Genomic DNA, 23,094 nt, shown 5'->3' on the forward strand with positions numbered 1-23,094 from the left:
GGGAAAGGAGGTGACTGACATGTAAAATATATAACAATCTCACACACATGTCAACAACAAAAATAAATTAATAATCCCCTAAACAATGATATGAAAAAAGGGCAGAAGACCTGAACAGACATTTTCTCCAGGAAAACACCTCAAGAGCCAACAGAGGGGCATGAAGAGGTGTCCCTGTCACTGTGCACCTGGGAGGAGCCAGCTAAGCCACCTTTGAAAGGCAGGCAGTGGGTGTGGGCTGACAGTTCACTGTGAAGGCCTCTGGGGTTACAATTTCATATGTGACACACCAAGGAAGTGCATTCTGCTAGATGCTACAGTCTTCAGTGGAAGCTGAGGAAGGAGACCTTCCTCAGTGCCATGTGGAGCAGACCCTGGCCTGCAGGCCCCATCTGGAATCGGGAGCCACTGAGGAGGGTGAGGGTGTGGAGGGGACACATCTGGACACTGCCTTCCACTTTTCTGCTCTTAGTATTGCTGGCTCTTTCTTCCTTTCTTCCTTCTAACTTCTTACTTACTCTGAAGGCACCAAGGTTGAATATATGCTCTTTATCGTAAATATATACTTGTTATCCTAAGACTTTGGGGAAAAGGTCACATGGCTACATAATTAAGAGGACAGGAAATCCACTAATGAGGCATTTTTAAAATAGAGACAAGTTTACCTACCTCTGCGTGTTGCCTTGTCTAACTCCCTTAACACTACTTTCCCATTACTCTAGCTTTGAGAGAAAGGAATTCTTAATAGGTGAAAATTGGTGACATGATGTTGCAAGGAGACACTTCAATTAGGTACAAAACACTGTCCAACACTCCCCCACTGACCACGGGTCAGATCTCCCTATTTCCTATGAGTTAATGAAACAAGAATAAAATGCCATATCCTCTATTCTTCAGAGACTCAAATTACCTCTGCTCTGCTCTCTACAAAGGAGCACCCTCTTCCATGGGAAAAAGCGAGGCCCTGCAGTAAACAGCTGCCTCCACCTGCCCCCCACAGCTAATTAGCACACACATCTCTCTGTACCCCTGGGCCCTCTCCAGACAGGTTCCCAGAGAGGTCTTTTCTTCCTCTGCAAAGAGGTCCCTCCTGACCTAGTCCCGATCCTTCCCAAGCTCTCTCAGCCTTGTTCCATCACCTGTATGCTCTCCCCCACCACTCAGTTTCCCCTACATGCTACAGAGACTCTCAAACTGCTTTTGCCATCACCTCACTCTCAGCTGACCTCTCCCAGGCGCCATCTGCTCCCGGTGGCTTCTCACACTCTGCTTTTGTATGGACAGGTGGGGAGGGGAGCAGGTGCACAGGTACTTGTATGTCCAGCTAGGATACACACATCTCTTTCCTTGCTGTCCCTGAGGAGAGTCTAGAACAACGATGTCTCAGTAGCAGTAACTACACCTGACATTCAGAACAAAGGCCCAAGGCCTCTTTGAGAGTAAAGGAAATTCAAGAGACCTGGCAACGCAACGGAACACATGGTCCTGGGTTTTCTTTTGCCTTAAAAGGACATTATTGAGGCCACTGTGGACTGAGTAATACACTGTATCAGCCGTCATTTCCTGACTCAGGTCACTGCATGCTGGCATATACAGATATGCCAGTGTTTTATAAGGGCAGACATACTGGAGTTTTAGGGAAAGAAAGACTGTGTCTCTGAGGTAGGGGTGGACAAGGCAAAAACAGTGAAGATTCCTACTCTACTGACGAGCTGGATGAAGTACAAAAACAATTTAGACTTTTCTCTTTTAAGGCCTGAATGCACATTAAATGCATTTTACACACAGGGATTCTGATTTCTGTATGTAAAGTGGAAGAGACAAAAACCAGAGACTGTAAGTGTTTAGGGGTCTGGAGAGGGGGTGTCACAATACCAGGGATGGCTGGTAGCTGCTAAGATATCACCAACAGGGAGTTGGGCGGTAGTGCAGTGGGTTAAGCGTGAAGTGCAAGGACCGATGTAAGGATCCCAGTTTGAGCCCCTGGCTCCCCACCAACAGGGGAGTCGTTTCATAAGCGGTGAAGCAGGTCTGCAGGTGTCTTTCTCTGCCCCTCTCTGTCTTCCCCTCCTCTCTCCATTTCTCTCAGTCCTATCCAACAACGATGACAACAATAATAGCAACAATAATAACTACTACAATAAAACAAGGGCAACAAAAGGGAATAAAAATTTTTAAAAAAAGATATTGCGGGTCGGGCAGTAGCACAGTGGGTTAAGCACATGTGGTGCAAAGCACAAAGACTGGTGTAAGGATCCTGGTTCGAGCCCCAGGCTCTCCACCTGCAAGGGGGTTGCTTCACAGGTAGTGAAGTAGGTATACAGGTGTCTATCTTTCTCTCCCTCTCTCTGTCTTTCCCTCCTCTATCCATTTCTCTCTGTCCTATCCAACAATGACAACATCAGTAACAACAATAACTACAACAACAACAACAACAAAAAAAAAAACACAAGGGCAACAAAAGGGAAAATAAGAAAAAAAAAAAAAGATATCACCAACACCTCACATTTGGGGATTGGATCTACAGTTTAGAAACCTGAGACATGACAATGCAGCCACTCACTGGGCCAGACCCACAGAATGGGGATGAGGGTGGGGGTTGGGGGACAGGAGCACTAAGGACTGGCCAAGAGCTTCTCAAATCTCAGTTTTGATCTTTCCCATGCATCACACTCCTACCCCACTACAGGAGCAAGTTCCCGAAATGCTCCACTTTTGGTCCATGTCACCTCAGCACTACTATGATCAGAGCATGTCTCCCAAGAGCCCACTCCTTCATTCACCTTCACCGAGTTTTCAGAGGAAAAACGAACAATGCACCCACGGTTCCAAAGAAACAGAGCAGGTGCCAGTCCCACTTCCCAGAAGTTAGGAGAAACGAGAGCTTGCTGATAGATCATCAATGAAGCCAGCCTTCAAGGCTGGGAGCAGCATGGGACATTGATGAATTTACCTGGTTCCAGCTTTATCACTTTAATCGCTGCCAATTCACCAGTGTTAACATTCCGTGCCTAAAAAGGGAAAGAAAAGGGCATTGTGAGCAAAGCATTCAAAATGCTATGGCGGCTTAACAGCTTACATCAATTCTACAGAGATCTCCATTAAAGTAAGATCTACCCAAGTGGTTCATATCTACAAAGCAATCAGCTGTGTGTATACATCCAGCAGTGTGACAATCACACAGCTAGTGCTCGCACTGAATACATCAGAACTGGATCCTCAGTGCTTTCTATGCGAATTCACAGTCCTCCCCGAAGTCTGATGAGGGTGCTGCTGGCCTCAGCTCTAGGCTGTAGGTGGGGACACTGAGGCAGGAGCAGGTGAGGGTGTACCTAATAGTGCTGGGACAGAGACACAACCTCTCACCAGCACCAGCCAGTCCACAGGCTGGGGACAGCTTTGAGCTGAGAAGTCTTGAACTTTGGTGTTTAAAAACTTTCTATGACGGGAACCTAACACAAACTATGAAAAGGGCCCCCTCCTGCCCTGCTTTGTTTAAGCACACCTGATGCTACAATCAAATAAACACACTTCAATACAAACCAAATATCTTCTTATAAACCACAAATTAAAAATAAAATCACTGGGAAAAAAATCAATCCACAGTGCTGGATTCCTGGTATCCAACTGTAATACTATTCCAACAAGAAGGAACTATCTTCTTTTTGCATAGAAATGGTAGTGATCCTTTGTCAACTTAAAATGTTTTTATAATTAGATCAGAAAAATGATTTGGCTGTTATGTAAACTGTTAACTGAAATGTGTTCATTTTCAAACCAGCCACTGAGGATCCGTGCACGTGAAATTCCCGATCACAGATCAATTCAGAATAGCTTCCAACTATGACACTTCCTTATCAGCGAGTGACAGAAGTGAGCTGCCTGTGGGGTTGGATAACTGCATTAACCAGCCCAACAAAAACATTAGCCAAGGCTCTGAACAGGTAAACAGGAGATGCAGCTAGTACTGAAACAGAAGGCTTAATGTTTACACTCAAAGAGCAAAAGAATTAAAAGACCACCCCATACAAATTATACGATGAGGTTTGCAGAGAAAATTTATTCCTTCAGGGGAAAAAAAAATCTCCACTACCAAAAAACACTGGCAATGCCAACTTAGGAACAACAGGATGTGTAGCAGGCTGCAATTCTTGCTTCCCACTGAACTAGATTCCATTAAAGGAGACAGGCATTTCAAATGGATCACACTAGGTAAGAATGAAGGAATCATGTGATGTGAAGGAAGACAGAAGGAGAAGGATGGATGCAGAATGATGTAAAAAACAGTACTTGTGTGTGTCAGGTGAAGGGAGAGGGAGAGGGAGAAGGAGAGGGAGAGGGAGAGGGAGAGGGAGAAGAAGAGGGAGAGGGAGAAGGAAGGAGGCAGAGGGAGAGAGAGAAGAAGGAAAAGAGAAGAGAGAGAAAGGAAGAGAAGAATGTCCCTTCCTGGGAATGAGATATTATCGGTGGACAGAGGTGGTGTTGATGGGGTAGGAGTAAGATCCTGATGGTCCCGGGTGCATGTATCCTAGGGGTCTTCTGCTGTCACACACTCAGCTCACCCCCCAGCTAGCAGAGCCCACATCACATGGCCTGCCCCTGCTCCAGGGATCGTCTCCTCTGCTGGGCATTTCCGCCATGCTGTCTTCCAGCCCACAGCTTTTACAGCCTTTCTCCAAATACAATGAGTCTAGGTGGGGTCTCCCCACTCCTCAGTTCTCTACCAAGAGCCTGCCATGGTAGTGCCTGGGAAGCAGCACAGCAGCAGAGCACTGGATTTGCAAGCATGAGGTCCTGAGTTTGACTCCTGGCACTGCATGTTTCCAAGTGCTGCTATCTTGGGAGGTAAAGTAAATCAATCTTTTTTTTTTTTTTTTTTTTTTTTTAAAGAAACCCTGCTATGGTTGTTTTCTGTCTACTCAAAAACAATCCAGCGTGTGGGTGAGATCAGTGTGTGAGTGCAGAGGTGAGGACTCCAGGACGGTTGCTTAAGCTGAGTGCTGAGAAGCTGCTCCCTGGTGACAAAAGGGACACAGCCACTACTGACACCCTGGGTCACACCCTGAATCAAAGAGCAGCAAGCTGGCATGCAAATGGCAAAAAGGCAGCACCAGTCCAGGTGTGACTAATCTTCAGGCTTCCCAAGTCCAGTATCTCCCAAAGGGTAACAAGAGTTCTAAGTCATGATTATCCCATGTCAGCGAACACCACAGCATTTCTTTTGTTGGCTCGCTGAAATCTTCAATATGTAATTTATTTATAGGGTTAAAGTAAGATACATTTTTTCCCCCCAAGAGACTGAAATTATTGAACTTTCTGTATGAAAACCCATGTTCAGTAAGATGTCTTTAAAGTATTATGGGTCATCAAGAATTGAGCTCTTCTGGCTAACATAATTCATATTTTACTGTTTATAGGTTACAATAGTCAAGGTTAGTAAATATAAAAAAGGGACCGGGAGATGGTTCGTCCAGTACAGTGTGCACCTTACCATGCACGAGACCTTGGATCAGGCCCTGGCACCACATGGGAGCACAAAGGAAGGAAGTACCTAGTTAGCTCCATGGATGGTGGAGTAGTGCTGTGGGGTCTCTCCCCTCTCCCTCCCCTCCGCCCTTTCTGACATAAAAAGAATGAAAGACTCAGTCTAGAAGAGTGAAATCATGAATGCACAAAACCCCTGCACCACTGAATACTAAAAAAATATTGTTGCGGGACTGGGTGGTGGCACACCTGGTTGAGTGCATGTTATAGTGCACAAAGCCCTGGGTTTGAGCCTCTGGTCCCCACCTGCAGAGGCAAAGCTGCGAGTGGTGAGGCAGTGTTGCAGGTGTCTCTCTGTCTCTCTCCATCATCCCCTTCCCTCTCGATTTCTGGCTGCCTCTATCGAATATTATTTAAATATATATGTATATATATTGTTCCTACTACTTTGTTATGTAGTATTGTTTTTCTCAAACATTCAGAACAAATTTTGTAGGAGGAAACAGAGATGTGGTCAATATTGTAAAATATCACCTGTATCAAGTAAACAATGTCTAATTCTGTATCGGTCAGGCATAATTCTCAGAGCTACCCAGGGTCACAGAACCAAGGAGAAATGTCCCGAGCTTCCAGGTCTGCCCACAACACCATCCCTTCTGCACGTGCTCTGAAAGTGACCTTCAGATCCACTTGTGCTTTAGTGTAACACTCTCCAAACACAAGTCCACATTCCACAGAGACACCTGGGTACCTGAGTTCATCGAAGGAGTGGGACCAACCAGTGGCCAATGGCAGAGGAATGAACAAGGAAGCCAGGGTCTAGATGCACAGTGACTAATACTCAGTTGTGAGAACACGGGGTCTTGCCTTTTGCTAACAATGGATGAAACAGAGGGCCTCCTGCTGAGTGAGGTGAGCCTGAAGAAGACAGCCACAGGATGACCTCAGTATAGGTGCGACTTAAACCGAGGGAATGGGCAGGTGAAACACGCAGGGGAGAGCTCTGGGTCTCCATAGTAGATGGAGCACAGCAGGAGGGCGGGGAGGGTGTCAGAAGGCTGCTGGAAGCTCAGCGCCCATCGGTGGCTTTCAATGTCTGAGGCAGATGCTGTATGCCTGAGACAACAGCTGTCTTGTAAAAGGAGAAAGCAAACTCTTCAGGAGTTTTCATTTCCCACTGAGCCTGGTATTGAGTGCTTCCACACCAGCTGTGTTGGGATGCAGTTCACCTGTCACAAGCTTGTCCTCTCCTGTGTATGGCTCTGGCTTTCAGCATGTTCACATCACCATCCTCTGAGTGAAGTGGGGATGTTCTTCATCACCCCAGAGACACCCAGATAGAGCACATCTGCTGCCTGCTGGCACCTAGTCCCTAGCACCTCTCGCCTGCTCCTGTCCCTGTGGCCTGCCCTGTCTTGCTGTGTTCTGTAAGCAGGACGAGAGAGAGCGAGATCCAGTGGCCTGTGCTCTGAGGCCCACACTGCCACTGTGCTCTTCCACGCTGAAGTCTACTTGGGGCAGCTCTGTCCTCAGTCTTGGGATGACATTCATTTACACCACGTATACGGTCACCATGTCACTGGAGGCTGCTGGGTGGTTCTCACTTTCCACCTTTATGACTGGGGTCCTATGAACATTGGGGTTCACCATTCTGTGGGGGCTGGGTTTTCAGTTCTCCAGGGCAGGGGCCCAAAGAGCAAAACTGCTGAGTCATGTAGTAACTCTGGCCTCTGGAACACGTCAGGCTGTCTCCCAAAGGGGCTGCACTGCTATGCTGTCCCCAGGCAGGTCTCAGGGCCCTGTCTCTCCGATTCTGCCAAAATTTGGGGTTCTCTGCCCTCTCATCTTAGCCACCCCTGCGGGTGTGAAGTGGAATCTCTATGGCTGAGACTTAAGGGCCACACTTGACTTAAGGGCACCTTCTCATACCTACAAGCTCCAGAGATCATCAAGCCTTTATCCATCTTCAGGTGTGCTCTTTATTGCCAACTTCGGGGGCTCTTCACAGACCCTGCTACACTTCTTCATCAGTAGCATGAGTTGCACAAATCCAACCCCACTCTGTGGGTTCTCCTCCCTTTATTCCTACTCCTGTTTTCAGAAGTGTTGTTAAAATTCGGCGGCTCTAGCTGGCTGGGCTAGCTTCACGGGCGGGTAACAGAAATGACCAGAGACATACGGCTGGGCAGGGAAGCTGTATTTCTTTATTTAGGAACAACGATTCATAAACTAAGACAAACTAATCACCAAACAGAACTCTGCTGCCTCTTCCCCCCCCCCCCCCCCCCGCAGCGGCGCAAGCACTCTCTCTAATTCTGGAACTCAGGAACCCTCTCAGGGTTCCTAGGGGCGGGGCCAAGCGGGCCGCAAAACTAGCAGGACTGATCCAATTCTCTTGGCGGGGGAGAACTAGAACAACCCAACGTAAAGCATACAACAATTCCCCCTTTTCTTTTTAACTAAATGACTATAGTATCAAGGGTGTGGGGTGAACAGAAACATATATCATACAGGCATTTTTAAAAAAGAAACTGGCACAAACATGGAGAAACATGCAAGCAAGTAACAAGAACCAGTGTGCTGCCAAGGGAAGGCCTGAGGGGGCCTTTTTTGCCTCTGTGGGCAAAACTTTTATCAGCTTAAAAAAAACATTTCTTGCCTCTGGGGGGCGTACTTGTCTCGACTGACATTTGTATGGGGGTGGGGAACGGCCTAGAGTCCCAAAGGCAGCTGGCTGCAATTTACTTACTATGAAACAAAACTTGTTATTAGCATATCCACAGCACAATCTAATGTTCTAATAGAGAAGGAATTTGAGACTTTTACATATCAACGTCGTTTTAACCTTTTGTTACACCCATTCAAGATGGAGTCACACCCTAGTTGTGTGCAGGAAAGTAAACCTCAGGCATGAGAATAATTAGCATAGCCATTGTGCGATCTACCATTTCTTATAGAGAAGGTAATGGAGAGTTTTACATATCAACAAGTCTATTTAACCTTTTGTTTAGACCAACTTAGTTAAAATATATTGATTGTTAACTAATTTTTGCCTCAGACTTTAAATGTAAGTTAATTTTATCTTTATGAGAATTACGTTGAAAACCTTTTTCATTTAACTTTGACTAATAAGAATTTAGCCTTAAAGTTACTGTTTACCAAACTTTAAACATACACATAAACATGGTCATTAATACACAAGGAGAAACCTTTGTTACGAAGACATGTCATTTTAAACACGAATTTAAATATGTACTGTCTTAGTTGTTGGGGGGGGGGGTTTCACCATCCGGAGGTGGCTTCCCGCACAGCTTCACTTCTAGGAATTGCAGGTTGCGATCTCTGCACAAATCTCTGCGTACTCCAGCTTGTCTGCCTTCAGACCGGACCGGCAGCTAGAGATCTCGTGTGCCCAGTTTCGGCAGGGAGCCCGGGGGTCCGGGAGGTCCGGGATCGTTCCAGAATTCATAGCACGAGGGCAGGCAGGTCAGCTTTGTAGAAGGCGTGGGCCTAGGTGCCCAGGGGTGGTGGCCATGATAAGCCACCGCGGCCCTGCCCCATGGCCCTGTCATGTCTGCTGCCCTGCTCGCAGTGGCCGAGCAGTGTGGAGGGATCACGTGTCTACTGCCCTGCCCCACGCGGTGGAGAGCTGGCTCCTGTGGGCTGGCCTGCGTGCTGGCATTGGGCTCCTGTGTGGTGGCATCGGGCTCCTGCGTGTTGGCGTCAGCCTCCTGCGGGCTGCGGGCGTGGTGCGCGGGGTTGTCTGGGCGCAGCCGGCTGGCTGGCTGTTTAACCAGGTGGAAACAGCAGCTCCGCGCCTCGCCTCCCGCCCGCTGGCTATTCCCACTGGCTGTTCTGAGTTCGCCCGAGCGAGTGGAAACCACAGAGTGGTCCAGAGATAAATGTTCCAGAAACAGCAAAACAGTCTCATGAAGAAAGAGCAGAGGCCTTTGGAGATCTCTTCACAAGCAGAAGAGAAGGCCATAGTGCATAGGTAGCCAAATTGTCTTTACTTATCTGAGAGATGCGCAGGTCAGGTCCAAGTGGGCGCCATTTGTTGTTAAAATTCGGATGCTCTAGCTGGCTGGGCTAGCTTCATGGGCGGGTAACAGAGATGACCAGAGACATACGGCTGGGCAGGGAAGCTGTATTTCTTTATTCAGGAACAACAATTCATAAACTAAGACAAACTAATCACCAAACAGAACTCTGCTGTCTCTTTGCAGCGGCGCAAGCACTCTCTCTAACTCTGCCACTCTGGAACTCTGGAACTCTCAAACTCTCTCTCGGGGTTCCCAGGGGCGGGGCCAAGTGGGCCCGTGAAACTAACTGGACTGATCCAATTCTCTTGGCGGGGGAGAACTAGAACAACCCAATGTAAAGCATACAACACTGAAGCACACGAGTTTTGTTTGTTTTTACATCATTGCTGAGTCTCAAGCAAGAGTGATTTCATTGTTCCAGGTCAACTTTTTCAGGAGAGAGAAAGAGAGGGAGAGGGAGAGGAAGAGGGAGAAAAGAGAGGAAAGAAAGAGAAATAAGACAGACCCAGAGAGATGGAGAAACAGCAGAGCAGGATCAAGGCACCCCACGTGGGGCTTAGGCTTGAATCTGGCGGGCAGACATCCTACTCAAGGAGCTGGCGCTCTATTTTGATGAAGCTCATCTTACCTGGTTTTTTGTTGTTTGTGCTTTTGGTGTTTTAATAAAGTCCATCTTATCAGGTTTCTGTTTGCGTCTTTGGTATTGTGACCAAAAAACCACTGAAAAACCCAAGTTCATAAAGACTAAATGTCTTTCTAAGAGTTGTAGAGCCTTAGCACTGCATTTAGGTCTGTGAGCATTTAGAGTGAGGTTTGTGGGGTGACAGAACTGATTTAAGGCACAGCTGTGAAGTGAGTCTCTGATCAGGAGCCTTCACTCTCTGGCCCGGCAGACTTTCCTGCCACTCCCTCATCTACACTCTGCGCTCCAGCCAGGGACATAAATGCTCCCCGGTGCTCCTCACACTGACACACTACTCCCCTCAATACTCGCTATACTGAGCCCTCTCTAGTGCTCCCCACACCCGCCCACAACCCCAACCCCTGGGCCACTCAGGCTAGGCAGCTCTGAGGACCAACCTGGCTCACCACCATTGCCCATAGCCCTCTTCCTCACCCCATGTATTTGTGGGGGGGAGGACTCACACACTCCCAGGGGACCCTGCTCACATGACAGTGGGCCAGATCTAGAGCTAAGGGGGGCTCTCAATCTGATTAGGGGCCCCTGGAAACTACTAGAGTGCCAAACTGTGAGAATTCAGTGGAGGTTCAGCAATGGTCACCCCTGATGTGGTCTAAGGACAGGGCTTTCTGGGTGCTGCCTGACTGGCAGTGGGTCTCCTCCAGGCACCAGGTGAATCCAGTCAGAGCAAGCAGAGAACTGCAGCATGACCATGAAGTGCAGGCAGCAGGCAGGGTGGGTACTGGGTAGAACAGGCCAGAGACACTGGCCACAGTAACCCAGCCAGCAGCCAACCAGAGCACTATGCCTGGGACTCGGCTGGGGAGCACAGAGATCATCTGAGCAAGTAGAGGGGTCTCAGAAGGGGTCACCTTTGTGCTTTCTCCCCACCCCACACTCCCAACCAAAACAGGAAATCAGCAAGTTTCCTTCTAATTCTAACAGTTAGTATTTAAATCCAATAATCTAAGTCTCTAGGAACAGAGTCCAAACACTCAACCAGCTGGCTGGTTATATAAGATTCTGATTCGGAGTTTAAAAGCACAACAAGTACTGGGGGTGGGAGGCAGCTCTGCTGGTGGAGCACACGGTGCACAGACCCAGAGTCCCGGGTTCAATCCCTGGGTGCTGCTCTGCTTTCTTGTTTATTAAATCCATCTTCAAAAATAAAAACACCAACAAGAGCACTCCCTCTTGACAGGAGAGTGAGGGCAGGGTGGAGAGCCCTGCATTCAGAGCCCTGTAGAGTGCCGGGGGTGGGGGGCTGTCAGTGATGCCCTGGTCTAAGGCAGGTGCGTTTTGAGCCCCACAGATCTGATCTGCCAGGGCAGGTGGTGACAGGCTTCCTGGGAGAGCAGCCTCCTCCCAGCAGAGGCCTGAGCACCAGCACAGAAGAGAGGATGGCAGCCACAAGCTACTCTGAGCACCTCTGGAGGGCAGACAGGCGGAGCCCCTCTGCAGTCTTGCTCTGCTCCCCAGCTCCTGAGAGGGGGCATGGGCTACCTCAGGGCAGCCCTGCAGGGACGAGGGACTGCCAGCCCATCTCTGTGTGCATGTGTGGAGAGGCTGGGGATGTGCTGTCTCTCCATCTCAGAAAGGTAGTGAAGTAACTGTTGAGTCTGGATGATGTACCTCAAGTCCCCTCCCATGACTGACACCAGGTGCTCAGTGCCCTGCAGGTGGCAAAGCTGTGCCTTACCCACTGCGCTATCTTTCGAGCACCTGATGTTAATCTCAACAGTCATACCTGGCTAGTGACAACCAAGCAAACAGTACTGCTCTGCTCTAAGAACTCTGAGCATGAAAGCAGTAGCAGCAAGCACTGTAAATTCAGCGGGACAGTGGCATGGGAGTGTGTGGGTCACCCAGAAGAGGCATCAGATTATCTGCAAAGGGAGAATCAAATTTCTTTAAGGAACAACAGGAGTCAGAGAATAAATGAGCAGAATAACTGAATAACTGAACAGGACAGAATAATAAAGGGCAGAGAGAACCTAAGTCTATCTTGAATCACATTCTCAGGTGAAACATGAGTTTCCTCCCATAAGTCACATACTACATTCTCCTAATGGTATATTATGGAAGAAAAAAAAAATTACTTAGACGGAAATTCTAAAATGCAAGGAGTGAAGATCACTCCTTGGCAATCTTGGGTCAGAAAAAAAAAAACCACTAGTGACTGTAGAAAGCTATGATAGGGGTGTATAATTTATGCGATTTTTAAGAGTTAGAATTCAGCTACTTAACAAAACGAAATGAGAAGATAGGCTTGGCATAAAATTGGTCAAAGGACCTTGTACTGTTTGGGGGTGCCAGGCTGGAGGCGGCTCGCAGGCAAGTCCAGAAGCCTGACCCTAGGTGCAGATGTGCACGTGTGAGTACACCACTCTGAGTGGAAAGCCCCCGCCACCACAGCTGAGGCCCAGGTGCGCACAAGATAGAGTGGAGCCCCTTCTCACTTCTTCAAGGACCCAGCCCCCTCCCTGGGTAGGCTGACCCTGTCCTCTTCTTGCTGATGATGTGGACTGAGCCCCACCTCCACCCCAATTTGCTCAGGGAGGAGGAAACTGCCAAGTGGTTGTTAAAAAATGTTTTAATTAAATTGCTGAGGGCTTCACTTAGGAAGAGAGAGCAGAAAACAAAGCCAAGAGCAGTGGACTGGATGCACACATCATGTCAAATGAAGGGAACACTGGTTTCTGCAGATAACTGCTGGTCCAGGTTTACTATTAAAACAAAGCAAAATCTGTCTCGCTTGAAGCCATTTCTATTTTGAAATAATTTCATCAGACTCAAGGAGATAGCTCAACATGTTAAGAGCACAGAGCTTGCATGCTGGAGGACCCAGAGGTGCCAAATTCAACCCCCCCAAAGTACTGTGCCTCTGAAATACAAATATATCAATACAACAAGAAAATCTTCATAACTTCCTAACCCTTAATTTGAAGCAAAATAAAACAAAGCATTGATCCTCTGCAATAGTGACTAGCACTTATCATTTGAATTAGAGAGACGATCTAGCTCAGACACACACTAATGAAATGACTATATTGTAGTGTCTTTGACACAGGAACCTATCCAGTCTTCTTAGCCTTTACTTCTTTTTTTTAAGGATGGCACTGTTTCCATTCAAGCAATAACACCAATTCATAATGAAGTGCTAGTTTCAGAATGTGCAAAAAATCCATCTGCAAGGGGCCCTCAATGTGTGAAAAATAATGAATAAATTAAGAACAGATATTGGTAGTGTGCTGTTGACAAATCTAAAACAAATACACAAGAAGTAGATTTTACCAGCTAGCTATACATGTCCATATACATGTCCACACTGACACACACACACACACACACACACACACACACACACACACACACACACACGAGTTTCCCTAAGGCTTCAGCAAACCAAGCTTCCTATTACCTCAAGTGCTGGCTTCCTCCCCTTTGTTAGTGACAGCACAGAGCCCCCTGGGCTGCTCACCCCTTGCAGCTCACAAGGGGAGCAAAGCGTGTCTGACAGAACACCCATACACGACGGAGACTTGACAGTAACAGGACGTGGCCACAGGGTCCCTTCCATTCTCATTGTTCAGTTCTGTCCAATTTGTACTTCAGTTTACTGCCTTCGCTTTTTACTGGGTGAATTCCATTTCCCAAATGGTACCCAGCTTACCCCATTAACTACTACTGAGATGGATAAAAACTTTATGAAATTTCACAAGTACTCTACACATAACCCAGTTTTCAAGTTTCTCAATTTTCTTGCAAAGCATCAGGAACCCAAACATGCCACATTTCAAATGGCTCCAAAAATCACTGTGCCAAATAATTTTTCCTCTGCTTAGTTAAAGGGGGGGGGGGAGGTAGCAGCTGTCACTTCAATTACTCTTCAAGTATTTTCTGATACATACATTTTATTTAAGACCTGGACAGTCTTGTGTTGGTGAAGTGGGAGCTTGACCCTGGGTCCATACTTGTTTATACTCCCAGAGGGATAAAGAATAGGGAAGCTATCAGGGGAGGGAAAGGAATACAGAGCTCTGGTGGTGGGAACTGTGTGGATTTGCACCCCTCTTATCCTATGGTTTTTGTCAATGTTTCCTTTTATTTTATTATTTTTTAGTTTTTATTTATTCCCTTTTGTTGCCCTTGTTGTTTTATTGTTATTGTTATTGATGTTGTTGTTGTTGGATAGGACAGAGAGAAATGGAGAGAGGAGGGAAGACAGAGAGGGGGAGAGAAAGACAGACACTTGCAGGCCTGCTTCACCGCTTGTGAACTGACCGCCCTGCAGGTGGGGAGCCGAGGGCTCGAACTGGGATCCTTAAGCCGGTCCTTGTACTTTGCGCCATGTGCGCTTACCCCAATGCACTACTGCCCGACTCCCTAGTGTTTCCTTTTTATAAATAAAATTTTTTTTAAATTAAAAAAAAATTAAAAAAAAAGAAAAAAGAAAGAAAGTTCAGGATGCTGACAAGCTTAGGGCACATCACAAACATGAGCATCAGAAAGAGGGAAAGAACTGTAACTGCTGGCCCAACAGCCTGCTACCCAGAACACCCTTGCTCTGTGTAAAGTAACATGAAAGACAATTCCATTTATTCTTCTAAACTTTCAGGAATCTTTTTCTTTCCTTTTTATAAATAAAAAATTTTTTTTAATTTAAAAAATAAAATAAAAAGACAGTGTGCTTTAGCTTCAAGCCCCCCCCCCACTTTTGTTTTCTGTTGCTGAGAATTCATATCTCAAAGCCAACTTTTACAGATATATGAGAGGGAGAGAGAGAGTCACCACAGCACTGAATCCTGCCCCAATGCATAGTCTCCCCATGTGATGCACTGAGAGTTCTAACATGCTTTGTACACATGGAAAGTGCCTTACCAGGTAGGCTCCTCCCCGTAATTGTTACAGATCAGATTATGGAATTTTCATTATACAATGTTAGCAGTAACACCAGCCTAGTAACACCATCTGTTCTGCAATTCTGATAACCTAACGTGAGTAGGTCTCTACGAAGGCTTTAGATTTCTAAAAATGTAAAAGGCCAGGAAACTCACAAGTACAGCCTACAGAAGCAAATTCTTGGCTAACCACAATCTAAACTCACCTTGAAACACTTAAATTTGCAAAATTTCAGATTCCATAAAACTGTTAGACAAAGAAGGAAAAAAAAAAACACAAAGCTGTCTTATACTTGAATCTTCTATGAGAAATATTAGACATGTCACTAAATTGTTCAAACCAAACTCAGCTATTTAACTAAGTTGTCTATCACACACCAGCCAATGTTTGGCTCTCCTATCACCCCTAACATACTCACTAAGTGTAAACCTCTAAATTCCAAGTTAAAGAAAGAAATCACTCCTTTTCAACTTGCTGGGGAGTCATCAAGCTACACAGCTATACCATATGATCTCCCAATCAAGACTTTAGTCCCCAAAACAAAACAGAAACAAAGCCATACAGTATCCCCCAACCCTTAAAACAATATTAAAAATTAATGACCACAAGCATAAGGGAATTTAGTGAGTGGCAGGTTAGAAAAATAATGAAAAATGTATAGAAACTGACAAACTTCAGATATAAGTACAAACAAAGATCTAGAGAAAGACCTCATTACCAATACTAACGAAACAACAGAATATGTATACATTTCACAGAAGAATTATAGACTATAGCAGAAGCTTTTAAAAAATCTTTAAAATGAATACAAACTGTCTTGTGAGAACACTGGGGGGGGGCAGGACACAGAACATTGGTGGTAGGTGCAGTGTGGAACTATATTCCTATGATCATATAAACTGTTACTAAATTACCAATAAAAATAAACTAAATAAAAAGAAAATAGAATAGACTCAAAGGAAAAGCAGCACTGTTTCCCTGGAGAGACAGATGAAACATAATGAAGACATCGACTCTTCTTAATTTATAATTTATGCCATTGTAGAAACACCAACTTGTTTTCCCTTCAGGAATTAGACAGGCTGATTCTACAGACCGTACTGAAAACTAAGCAAGCAGTCATTGCCAGACAGCCTCCGGCAGAGAAGAGCAGTGCGAGAGCAGCTCTGATCGAAGTGCACTCAGCCAAGCCTTGCCTGACAGCGCAGAGCTGGCAGAGGGTCAGACTGGAGCAGCCCGCATCTGGGCAGGCCCCAGACAGCTTCCCTGTCATCTCTTTAGAAGTCCTGACTAAAAGGCCTTATCACACTGTGTGATAAGCATGCTGGGCCTGAGACTTAGAGCCACGAGAAGACAGAGTCCAGAAACAGGGCCACACAGAGGATTTCCACTCATGGGCACTGTCTCCTAAAAAAAAAAAAAAAAAAAAAGTCAGGATGGACAAGAGCAAGTTTTCTCAGGAAGTAGGAAGTGCATTTTTAAAAAATAGCATTTTCATTTTTGAGCTATATAAATACATATATTCTATTCGAAATCTCTAAGTCAATGATTAAAATTTCAACAACAAAGGTAAACAGAAATCAGTGACTTGGTTACTATTTGGTTAAAAAATATGTATTGGATATGGTGTAAAAGCCTTTCCTCTGGTATTTAAAGAAACAACAAAAATAACAACAAGACTAATCTCTGCTAAGCATCAGTCCTTCAAATGCAATTACACCCAGCTGTGTGTTCATGACAAATTCCAAAGCCACGTACTAAAACCAGAGACAACCACGCCCTTGGAGAACTTTTGCTAGATGGCTAGTGGCACACAGTCAGTCCCCTTGGTCAAAGCAGATTTTTGCTGCGCTTCAGAAATCAGCAAGAAGTCAGCCAGGAGGGTGCACACCTGTGCCAGGCCCAATCTCGCGGCCATTGCTGTGTGAGTGCTCCAAGGCTCGGGGCAGGTCAACCGGCCCAGGTAGCAGCACACCGTTCCAGCTGCCAGGCTCTCTGTTTCCCACTGGAACAACAACAAAGGGTGCAGGAGACCATTCTGGCCCACCTCTGGGGAGCTGGGAGTTTTGGTAAGGACCAGAAGGAGAGGAAGAAACAAAATCTGCAGCCAGCACTCCCAGCCTCAGTGCACTCCTGGGGAGGCGCTGCGGTCCCTGCTGTGGATGCAGCAGGAGATGCGGGGCAGATAGATCGGACCTGCAGAGGAAGCCAGAGAGCCAGGTCAGAAGTGCAGGGCTCCCGGGCTTCTCAGAGGCTGCTCCAGAGAACAGGTGTTCTCCTTCTATCATGTGGTGGGGCAACAGACATTGAGTGGAGAAGGCTGTAAGCTGATGCTTGAGGTGGGTTCTACTTCTGGGAACACTTGCAGGAAGAAAAGCAAGAAGGTGGGCTGAAAAGTAAGACCCCAGGGCCAGGGAGATATGTCAACATTACAGCCCAGGAAGTGCAGGCCTGAGGCCCCCGAGGTCCCAGTTTTTCCTTTTTTAATATTTTTAAATATTTTCTTTATTATTGGATAGGACAGAGAAAAATTGAGAGGGGTGTGGAAGATAGAGAGGGAGAGAGACAGAGAGACACTTGCAGCCCTGGTTCACTACTCAAGAAGATTCCCCCTTGCAAGTGGGGACCAGGGACTTGAACCTGGGTCCTTGTGCACTGTTATGTGTGTGCTTAACCAGGTGCGCCACTGCCTGGCTCACCAGACTTTAACCCTAGCACCACATATGCCTAAGCTGGGCAGTACTCTGTTCTATCTCATAAAGATAAGTGACATAAAAACAAAACCCCAATCTTGTGGCTACTATTTGCCATGACATCTCAAAGCTCAAGGCTTCTATAGTCAGAAAACTGTCATTTGTCTCTGACAGACTTCAAAGTCACCGTCCCTCAGAAAAAATGACCACTCTGCCCTTCTTTCAGTGCAGTGCCACTTCACAACACCAAGAGTACAGGCCCGAATCCCAGAAGCTAGCCCACGGACATTCCTGGTCACATTTACCTCTGCAATCCCAAAATGGAAGCTTTGCTTCCACGCCCAGTGCCCACGGTCACCTCTTCCCTGGATGCCAAGCTGGCCCCGTCTTCTTGATCGTGACAAGCCCCACTTTTAACAGCACTGGCTGCTTAGAGCACTGGCTCAGGAGTGTGTTATGATTTCTGCTACATTGGTGGACGGCCCTCTTTTTGTCTCTAATAGCCAGTAAGAACAACACACACCTTTTCTTGGGGCCCTTAAGTGAGTGGTCTACCCAGTCAGCTCTAGCTTTCAGACCAGCTCTTCTTTTCTGGTTTAATTCCTTCCCCTCTTTATTATTTACAGTTCTTCCAACGCCTCTGAATTTGCTTTTTTTCTTCCCCCTCCAATTCCTTGGCGGTAAATGCATAATTGTCTCACTTTTAGGTTTTTTTTTTTTAAATAAATGAATTTACAGCTGTAAATGAGGACTGAAAACCTACTTGTCTATTATACCCACAGTTTTGATGACTTTCCATTAACATAAGCACTGTATAATCATCATTACAATTTCCTCTTTAACTAATGAATGATACAGTGGTTTTTAGCTTCCACAGGTATAATGCCTGGGCAGGTAGATAGTTCAATCCTTAGAGCACAGGACTTGCATGCCCCAAATCCAAGAGACCCCAGGTATAATCCTATGCCAGAGTTCACAGAGCAGAGAGCTCTGGTCTCTCACCAAGACAGTGCTACAGGGATCATTTTATATGCACACTGAAAAAGATAAAACAAATCTACAAGAATGTTTATTTACACCCAGGTCCTTAGGACACTGAATGTCAGGTGGCACAGGCAGGGAGGGGCACCCCAGAGGGCATCTGGAGGGCGCCCTGAATTGAGGGAAGGGGCTGACTGAACGAAGGAAGCAAGGCAGCTGGCAATCACAGAGCCAGGCACCTGAGGGAAAGAGAAGGGCACAGAGAAGTATGGAGTCTGGCCTGCCAGGGCCTCAGCTGAGTGCTGAGAAAGAGGAGGAATGAGCAGAAGGAAGAAAAAGACCAGAGTGGAAGTCAACTCAAACAAAATAATAATAATAACAACAACAACAACAATAACAACTACCAGGATCTGAGGCACAAATGGGCCACTATCAGGAGGACTGCGAGGCTATCATCTGATCCTAAAAGCATAATGAACAAAAATTTTTTAATGACAGGTTTGTTTTATTTCATCAGTAAATGAGAGCAAGAAAAAAACCAAAGCATCAACCTGAAGCGTGCAATGCTGTGATCAAACATGAGACCTCATGCTTGAGATTTCAGTGATTTATCTACTGTGCTCCCTCCCAGCCTCAACAAGCAAATGTTATGAATAATGGCATGTGATTAAATTTCAACTCCCATGACATGAATAATTTCCTTGAAAAACACAAACTACCAGTGATCATCACAGAAGAAACAGAAAGCCTAGATAGCTCTAAATCTATAAAAGAAACTCACTCTAGAGGCTGAAAGTTATCTCCCCACAAGGGAGGTTCATGGCCAAACAGTGGAGGAAGAAATGATGTCACTTCTGCTCACTCTTCCAGAAACCTGCAGAGAACCTTTAGTGCCGGCCGGGGGCGGAGGGTAGAGTAAGAGCTTTCAGGGGTAATGGGTATTCTTTTAAGTTAAACTGTCCAGATGGTTTCAAGGCTGCATAAACTTGCGAAAGGTCAGACAGTAACACAGCCCTGGGTAATCATTCATGACTTGTAAACTCTGTCTAAACAAAACTGAAATAATACTTTTAAAATGGTCTTGGGGGAGTCAGGCAGTAGCGCAGCGGGCTAAGCGCATGTGGTGCAAAGGGAAAGCCCCCGGCTCCCCACCTGCAGGGGAGTTGCCTCACAGGCGGTGAAGCAGGTCTGCAGGTGTCTATCTTTCTCTCCCCCTCTGTCTTCCCCTCCTCTCTCCATTTCTCTCTGTCCTATCCAACAGTGAAGACAACAATAACAACAACATTAACTACAACAACAAAAAAACTAAAAAAAAAATAGTCTTGGAAGAAAGCACCAGAGATCATCCTTGTGATCATGACTTTGACAAATATTTCTCAACGACAAAAGAAAGAATGTCCATAAAAATCATAAATGAGTAAGTAAACGGTGTTACATCCTTACAATGGAACACTGGCTGCAATGAAAAAGAATAAATTTGAAGGGAGCAAACCTCTGATCTCAGCACCCACCTACTCCAAAACAAGTGTCAGCAGTCTGGGTTCCCAGGAGGGGCCCTAGAGGCAGGGTAAAGCAGGACCCTTGGGACAAGGCTTCTTCTAGGGAGGAGCCGGCCAGAGGAGAGGGCTGATCTGAAATCTGCTTGCCTGGCTTTGACCGTTTCCCTTGGTCACTTTCTAAGGCTGCCCAACCCCGACTAACCCCCATGTCTTCTGCATTAGCAAAGCTACTCAAGGCCTCGTCTGGCGCCATGTGGTGAGTTGCTGAGCTTTGCTGGGCTCTCCAACATGCAAAGGAAGTAGACACACTATTAACCAAGTTCTCTTTACTTTTATCTGGTGGCATCTTGTTTATCTGCCCAGTCTCGAAGAACTCTTGTGGGGGCAGGATGATCTCTAACTCGCCCACAGCACGGATGAGCTCACAGATGAGTCAGTAAGGTAAAGGGCGTGTGTTGTATCATACATGCATATAAGGTGGTAGAAAACACAAAAGGATTTGCACTGACAGACGGTGGTGTGGTGGCTGTGGTGGTGTGGTGGTGTGGTGTGGTGTGGTGGTGTGGGGATATTAAGGATGAAGGAGGGAACCACGGAGGGTACAAAGAAACTATTAACGGCTACAGTTAAGGTTTTCTGGAGACTGCAATGTCTGTGAGTGGGAGGCCTGGTTCCGGCTCAGCATGAATTGTGCTAAACTGAGCAGGCAGAGGCATCTGGCTGGGCTGGGGCTGCCACCCCAAAGAGCAAACCAAGAGCCCAGGGTACCCCGCATCCACACCGTACCTGGTGTGATGATGTAGAATTTCACAAGTCTAGAAAATCAAAGCACCGTCAGAACAAAGCAAATAGTCATGTTGCCAAAACCTGTGGATGTTTTGTAAAGCTTTCTAGCTGTAGAGCCTTGGTTGTGTGCCCACAAATTACAATAGCGGACTCGACTGAAAATCATTCTGTTCACTTAACTGTAACAGTCAAGAAGCATTTCATGACTTTGGGACAAACATATATGGGTATGAAGGAGGGCAATTTGTCTTTAAGAGACAAAATTAATTTATATCTAATGGAAATTATATTTAAGACATTTTTTTAAAAGGATTTAGTTGAGGGGCCAGGCGGTAGCGCAGCAGGTTAAGTGCACATAGCGCGAAGCGCAAGGACTGGCTTAAGGATCCCGGTTTGAGCCCCCGGCCCCCCACCTGCAGGGGAGTCTCTTCACAAGTACTGAAGCAAGTCTGCAGGCAATGTCTATCTGTTTCTCCCCCTCTCTGTCTTCCACACCTCTCTCAATTTCTCTCTGTCCTAACAACAACAGTGATGACAATAACAGCAACAAGGGCAAAAAGAAAAAACATGGGGAAAAAAATGGCTTCCAGGAGCAGTGGATTTGTAGTGCAGGCATCAAGCCCCAGAGATAACCCTGGAGGCAAAAAAAGAAAGGAAGAAAGAAAGGAAAAGAGAAAGAAAGAGAGAAAGAAAGAAAGGAAGGAAGGAAGGAAGGAAGGAAGGAAGGAAGGAAGGAAGGAAGAATATAGTTGAAATAGTAGTCAGGTGGCGATGCCCTTGGTTTGGCATAGACATTACAGGGTGTAAGGACCTGGGTTCAGGCCCTCCAGTCCCCACCTGCAGGGAGAAAGCTTCATGAGTGGTGAGTCAGGGCTGCCAGTGTCTGTTGTGTCTTCCCCTTTCTATCTCCCCCACTCCTCTCAATTTCTGTCTCTATTCAATTAAAAATAGAAAAAGAAAAGTACAAGTATTTAGTTGAAGGTAACTAGTATTTTCAGTAATAAGTAATAAAAACATTTTTTTCCAAGAAGAGAAAACACAAGCAGAACCTGAACAGAAATTGGCATATTGCACCAAAGTAAAAGACTCTGGGGTGGGGGGTGGTGGTGGGGAATGCAGGTCCAAGAAGGATGACAGAGGACCTAAAGGGGGTTGTATTGTTATATGGAAAACTGAGAAATGTTATGCATGTACAAACTATTATATTTACTGTTGAATGTAAAACATTAATTCTCCAATAAAGAAATTAAAATGAAACAAACATTTTTTCCAGCTTTTCAAAGTCAAAAAGGAAGTTTCTCAGTCTGGCAATTAAAATGCAACATATATTTCAGCCACTGTAATACAGAACAGGTTGCATAGGACACTGGTGGGAAAAGGACCCATTTACCGATTAGTAATAGTAATACCCACTATTACTGATACCAATGTTCTAGTACCGCTTCTCTATCTTCACTCAGATGACACGTGTCCACATCACATCATCTACAAGGGTGCTGGGTGCACCTGCTAGAAGTGGACTGTCTGCAAGAACAGAAGACCTGATGCATCGGTAAGTGGAGGGAGCCCAGTGTCCTCCAGCACACGGGACTGTGATTAAACAGGAATTTCTGGAGGCAGGACACACTCTGTGTAATTTTAGGCCTCCAACTGCGAGTGGGTTTCCGGAGAGAATGAGGAAATGGACATCCACAGCACAGGAGAAGGCCTCCTGGGCCTCTATTTTTAGTCAGAGCTGTCATTTGAGCTGACATGGAGGCAGGGTTGAGGATGAGAGCCAGCAAGCCTGACTCCCTAACTTGTAGGCCAACACAGAGGCTCTGCCTGCATTCTCCTGCTCACAGGGCACCTCAGAGCCATGGGTGTGCCTACCTAGCCCTCTCTCTGGGGGTTGTAACTGTGTGAGGGTGAGGAGAGAAGAGTTTGGGGCTTGAACAGGAGCGGCATGCAAAGTCGCTCGCTGTCAGCTCCTGCTTCTGCCCTTGTCAAACGGGTGGCCAGGTGAGGCTGGGGAGAGGGGCTCA

General features: G+C 46.3%; 1 protein-coding gene across 6 annotated transcripts in view; it reads right to left on the reverse strand.

The window, feature by feature from the left end:
• MAP4K3 (mitogen-activated protein kinase kinase kinase kinase 3) overlaps positions 1-23,094 on the reverse strand; it is a 115,228-nt gene that overhangs the window by 76,395 nt on the left and 15,739 nt on the right. For all 6 annotated transcript variants that reach the window (XR_009548902.1, XM_060186920.1, XM_016187220.2 and 3 more), the window contains exon 2: positions 2,954-3,011. Coding sequence is in view for 4 of the 6 variants with exons in the window: in XM_060186920.1 (XP_060042903.1) it covers positions 2,954-3,011 (58 nt within the window). In the remaining 2 variants the exon portion in view is untranslated. The remainder of the gene's footprint in view (positions 1-2,953; positions 3,012-23,094) is intronic.

Source organism: Erinaceus europaeus, chromosome 3 (assembly GCF_950295315.1).
Source record: "Erinaceus europaeus chromosome 3, mEriEur2.1, whole genome shotgun sequence".
Classification (NCBI taxonomy): Eukaryota; Metazoa; Chordata; class Mammalia; order Eulipotyphla; family Erinaceidae; genus Erinaceus; species Erinaceus europaeus.